The sequence below is a fragment of the Chelmon rostratus genome, chromosome 12, assembly GCF_017976325.1.
Source record: "Chelmon rostratus isolate fCheRos1 chromosome 12, fCheRos1.pri, whole genome shotgun sequence".
NCBI classification, from domain to species: domain Eukaryota; kingdom Metazoa; phylum Chordata; class Actinopteri; order Chaetodontiformes; family Chaetodontidae; genus Chelmon; species Chelmon rostratus.
This window is the reverse complement of record NC_055669.1, coordinates 26,935,411-26,941,710: the sequence shown is the minus strand read 5'-3', so window position 1 is coordinate 26,941,710 and position 6,300 is coordinate 26,935,411. Positions and strand designations below refer to the sequence as shown.

Sequence of the window (6,300 nt, the reverse complement as noted above, 5' to 3'; positions counted from 1 at the left end):
CAGGAATCAATGGACAACACAGAGGACGGACGAGTCCATTAACTCCTGATGAAGGATTATCCTGCTTTTACCATGGTCACCTGCCCCTCAAAAATAAAACAAGAAGACCATTAATTTAGATTTTCATGAGTTGTCAAATCAAAATCTTAAGTTTTTCACAAGCCATAATTCAGTTTCCATGGTTTCCATTTCCATCATTGTGATCCCATAATGTTCTTACACAATGGAAACAGAGACATTTGTAGTCCAATCAAGTATTCACCCATGTCCATGAACTGGTTGCATCTCAGACTCAGGCTTTGATTGATTTTGTTCTTTTCTGTATAAAAGAAGTTTCTCTGTAGTTTTCTCAGGCTGTGAGGTTTTGTGGTGAACCACAGGGTTCAATCCTGGGTCCTCTCATGTTCAAATTACTTTTCTTTCATTATCAGCAGACTTCAGTTGTAGAGTGATGAAATAATGTTGTCTTCACTTTAGGAATAGAAAACAAGTCCATCTTTTCTTTGCCCTGAACCCTGAAAAAGTGATCCATCCTGTAAATCAATGCAGCTTCCTTTCTGTGACTCCTGTTATAAAGAAACCACACAAACAAAGAAAAACCTTCCCACCTCCAGCTGTTACAAAGTGCTGCTAGCAGTCTGTTAACCAGGAGGAAGAGTCACAGAGAGAAGTGAAAATACAGATCGAAGAGGAGACGGAGAGATTGAGGGAGGAGCTGAGCTGGTTCTCAACTATAGAAGAGAGAGAAACTTCCATATTCAGCAGAGTTCAACACACAGACCACAAACATTACCTTTATTCAACATGCTGTCACTGCATCACTGTGTGTTTTCTCTACTGTTTCTTTCCATTCTAACAGGTATGTTAGATCACGCAGCATGAAAAAGCTTCAGTCACATGTTTGTTGGACGTGATTCATTCAGTCACACTTTGACAACATGGTATAACAGAGTTATCTCTTTGTTTAGGTGTCAGCTGTGAAGACCTCAGTCCAGTCAACAATGAAGAGTCCAGTTTAGAAGACAGCACTGTTACTCTGTCCTACAAATACTCCAAACAAGCAACTAGTGGTGATTCTTTCTACTGGTATCGACAATATCCAGGAAAACCACCAGAGTTCCTCATCTCTCACTCAGGAACAGGAACAGTAATATCTAATCCAGTCTCCAGACTGACTGTGAAAGTGAGTGAGGATCAAACCCAAATGGATCTGCAGATCTCCTCTGCTGCAGTGACTGACTCTGCTCTGTACTACTGTGCTGTGAGGCCCACAGTGACAGCAAACCCACAGTCTCTGTACAAAAACACAAGCTGACACACTGACGAGCTGCTGGAAGCCTTTTTTCCACACTGTTCCACTCAACTTTTTACCTCCACTAGAGGGCCACATTATCAAGCAGGCGCTGCACTACTTCTGCACTGTGTTCAACCATCTGTCAATAATAACTGCTGCTGTGAAGAGAACCATTCTCACTCTGAATGCTGAACATCAGCTACTTTCTCCTCTTCATTTCAGCCTCGTTGTACACATGGAACATTGGCTGTGGATTATTCTTGCTGCTCTTTGCTTTGGTGAGAAATAAAACACATCATGTTTCCTTTGAAAACTCTTCAACATATTTCTGAGCTGCACATTCACACATTTTAATGTTCATTGTAGAAAAAGCAGAACAGATTGTTTCTGTCAGCACTTGTTACCTTGTAGAAATAACTGAAATGGTTCAATCTGATCACGGTCAGTGAACGTCACAACTATTCTACATGTCTGTGTGTCTGACTCTGACCAGGTCACTTTAATCAATCATCTTCATTGATTCATGTCTTCCTCTGCATGTTCTCTTCTTCCTCAGAGTGTAAAGGAGAAGACAGAGTGATCCAGCCAACAGCAGATGTCATTGCTACTGAAGGAGGCACAGTTACACTGGACTGTACATTTGAGACCAGTTCCAACACTCCAACTTTGTTCTGGTACAAACAAGAAGAAAATGGTTTCCCAAAGTTCATGTTGAAACGTTTCTCAACAACAGCAGAAAATGCTGCAGAGTTCCAGAAAGACAGATTTGATGCTGCAATCAAGAATAAGTCAGTTCCTCTGAAGATCCAGAAGCTTCAGCTGTCTGACTCTGCTGTGTACTACTGTGCTCTGCAGCCCACAGTGACAGGAAACAGCAAAACTCTGCACAAAAACCTCTGCAGCAAACACAACACAATACTCCACAACGTCCACTAGAGGGAGTCACACACTGCTCAACTTCAATGGGATGTGATGATCCAGTGTTGAATCTTTTCACTCATGAGACACAGCTGTGATGATGAGCTTCACAAATGAAGACCAGTCTCCTCCTACTGACTGCAGAAGTGTTTCATGAGAACTGTTTGTTTCCAGCTGTGAACATCAGACCAACAACTCACAAAACTCATTCATACTGAACGTTCACTGACAACTTTTCACCTCTGCAAAGATGGAAACACTCACTGCAATTTTGTTCTTCTCAACTCTCATAGGTTTGTATGTTTTTGACTAAAAACCAGAAATATAAAGATTTGTTTCAAGCAATAAAGATCCTGAATGAATAAGTTCACAATTTAACAATTAAAATTCCAGATGTGACGACTTCATCACTAATAACTGATCACTAAACTGTTCACAGCATCATTTGTTTTCATTGATCAACGTTGATGTGTGATGTTTTTCAAATGATGGATCTCTCACTTTGGGACAGAACTCTCAACATAACATGTCGTTTCCCTCAGTAGGTTCCACCATGGAAGATGACATCACTGCCAGCAGAGCTGAAGAGTTTTCATCAGAGGGCCGGAGTGTTACTCTGTCCTGTAACTATTCAATTCAAGCCAATAATCTCCAGTGGTATCGACAACATCCTGGATCAGCTCCTCAGTTCCTTCTCCTGATCACTGATACAAAAGAGCCGTCAGTGGTGAAAGCAACACCTCCAAACCCTCGACTGACTGCTCAACTGAATGAGGAGAGAAATCGAGTCGATCTGCAGATCTCCTCTGCTGCAGTGACTGACTCTGCTGTGTACTACTGTGCTGTGAGGCCCACAGTGACAGGAAACAGCAAAACTCTGCACAAAAACCTCTGCAGCAAACACAACACAATACTACACAACGTCCACTAGAGGGAGTCACACACTGTTCAACTTCAATGGGATGTGATGGTCGTGTCGATTCTTGCCAGTGGTGATAAAAACAACACAAAATGAAGCACTAAAGTTAAAACACACAGGGCCAGACTGATTAAGAACCTCAGACAACCCTCCAGGACGCACACTGCCAGTCAAGGAGAGCTCATACACACAGTTCATTGCTTTTATATGATCATTCAGCTCGGAAAAGAAACAATGATGTCATGATATCAGAGTGCAGCAGGTGGAGGAGGAGGTGGTGTTGATGTCGATGTTATTACTGAGGTAAATCAAAGGTTTTTTTCCAAAGGGCAACTGAACTTGTTTGAGGTTCTAGAATATGTTTCGCCTCTCATCCAAAAGGCTTCTTTAGTTCGAACTGACTGGTGGGAAGTCTCAGGTATTATCCTCTTACAGAGTCATGAACACGTCTGGCTATCATGTGAGTCATCAAAGTCACCTGGCTCTTGGTGTGAATGGCTGTTGAGCTGCCTGGGGAGGGGTCTGAGTACAGCATTGCAAGTGGCTGATGGGTGGTGTCTTGGGCCACCCCCTCGGTTTAGTGATGATCTTTCCAGTTTGACATGGATGGCTTCTTTCACTTCTCTTTCAAACCATCTGTCTTCCCAGGCCAGAATACATTCATTATTGTCCTCAAAAGAGTGTCCCCAGTCTCTGCCTCAGGTTGTTATTGAGCTCGAAATGCACAGGGATGTGGTGTTTGATGAAGATCCTCCTGAGTTTTTCAATACTGTTCCATTTGCAGTCCTTTTCGACTGTTTCTGTTCTGTGTCTTTTTGCGCTCTTGATGAAGGCCCAGTTAGGGTATCCACATGTTCTGAATGCTTGCCTGATGTGTTCTTGTTCCTTTTCTTGCCTTCTGTCCTTGTGTTCTGAGTCCAGGGTTCTGATAACCCCCAGCTTATGTTCCAGTGCATGGTGAGAATCAAAGAGCAAGAGCACCCTAGCCCATGTGACCTTAATGACTCACATGATAGCCAGACGGGTTCACGACTCTGCAAGACAAATACCTGAGAACTGCACCAGTCAGTTAGAGCTGAAGAAGCCTTTTGGATGAGAGGCGAAACGTCTTCTAGAACTGCAAACAAGTCCAGTTGCCGTTTGGAGAAACCTTGAGACAGTTAGAAATGACCTCTTAATTACATCAGACGAGGTCTTGTTCCAGCTTCGTGCTGCATTCCACACCACTGACCATCAGATTTTATTACACAGACTGGGACACTTCATTGCTTTTAACCCCTTGACGCTTGAATTTATTTAAAATTATATTCAAAAATTAATTCTTTGTGTTTTTGCTTTCAAATTGATCCTAAATTAAGAGGAGTTTGTTCATTTAATTTTTCTGTAGCACATACAATAGATATAAATTTAGGTATGATGCAAATTGGCAACAAGAGGCGTTAATGCTTAAATGCAATAAAAATACTTTTTTTTCAAATTTCATAAATGTACATCATAAACGCCATTCAAAATTCATTCATTTCATCAAAACAGCCACAACATTGGCTTACAACCATTACATTGTAACACCAACACAACGGATGTAGTTTTCACTTTGACCGATCCGACGAGAAACCAGTGCTTGCAAAAGGTTCTTAGGTGTGTGTTGAATATGCACAAATCAGCAATAGAGGAATGCATGCACGATTTGGCTGCAATGTGGATTAAAGCGGTATGCTGCGAATTCACGACAATCGGTGTTAAGGGGTTAAAGGAACTGCAATGAGATGGTTGAAGCCCAACATTTCAAATCGATTCCAGTTTGTACATGTTAATGATGATTTCTCTGTGCACACAATCGTTTGTCAGAGAGTTCCTCAAGGTTATGTGCTTCTGTCCCTTACTTATGGTTCCTCAAACCTCCAAAAGCAGTCTCGGTCCAGGAGGCAGACACCCTCTCAGTGTTTAAGAGTTGGCTTAAAACTTTCCTCTTTGTTAAAGCTGACAGTTAGGGCTGGCTCAGGCTTGCCTTGGACCGTCCCCTGTTAATGCTGCTATAGGCTGAGATCACAAGACAACCACATGAGTCACAATCTGTCTGTGACTCTCTGGCCAGGAAACTCTTTCTTTGTGTCTTCCATTTAACTCTTGTTTTGAAATTTAACAACATCCATGTCCAAAATGTCATTCCGCTCTTATTCTGAAAAAAACACCCGGAAACTGCACACTGACGTCAGTCAACGCTGCAATACATGCAGACTTTATTATTGTTGACATCTGTGCCGCTAAAGATTTAACCCCACCCACTGACATTCAACTCAACCAATGAGATGATTTCTGTCTCCAGAGCAGAAAGGTTTGAGGAACTAAAAGCACAGTCAGCTTGATGTTGAGGAGAAGGGCTGTGCAGCAGAGAGGCGCTTTAGTTTTTCATTCTCCTGCAGTGGAAGAACATTGCTGCTCTGCTGTCTCTTTGACTTTAACAACTCCAAAGACATGTTGCTTCACCTCTTTTTACTTTGCTCTCACTTTATAGGTGAGTGTTACAACACAGATCAAAGTCTCATTTAACCTGCTGTATTAACCAGATATTTGCTCTACATTTCACAACTACAGCTTTATCTGTGCAAGATAACAATTTCCATGATAGAAAAGACTTTTGCTTAATTGAATGCATCTGAAAAAGGTCAAAGATGACAGAAAAAGTCCAGAACCTCCTCTGAGTCTCTTCATGTGAGAATCTCTTGCAGACTAACTGACATGAATAAAACTCATTTTGCAGCCCTGAGTTCCATGAACAGCATAAAGCCAGAAAGGACTGAAGAACATGTTGCAGAGGGAAGAAACATCAACCTGGCCTGTAAATATGAGGGTGCTATCTACAGTATCCAGTGGTACCGACAATACCAGAGATCCAGACCAGAGTTCCTGCTCTCCATCACAGAGGGAGGATCGATCCATCCAACTGGTTCTGGTTTCTCAGCTCACATCAACAAAACAGAGAAACGTGTAGATGTGGAGATCATCTCAGCTAAAGTGACTGACTCTGCTGTGTACTACTGTGCTCTGCAGCCCACAGTGACAGGAAACAGCAAAACTCTGCACAAAAACCTCTGCAGCAAACACAACACAAAACTCCACAACGTCCACTAGAGGGAGTCACACACTGTTCAACTTCAATGGGATGTGA

At 42.2% G+C, this 6,300-nt stretch overlaps 1 gene segment (V, D, J or C); it reads left to right on the top strand.

The window, feature by feature from the left end:
• The first annotated feature begins 1,275 nt into the window (after window positions 1-1,275).
• Window positions 1,276-2,443, top strand: LOC121614441. The segment is given in 2 exon segments: window positions 1,276-1,572; window positions 1,851-2,443. Coding segments are annotated over 2 exon segments (423 nt in total).
• The last annotated feature ends 3,857 nt before the right edge of the window (window positions 2,444-6,300 follow it).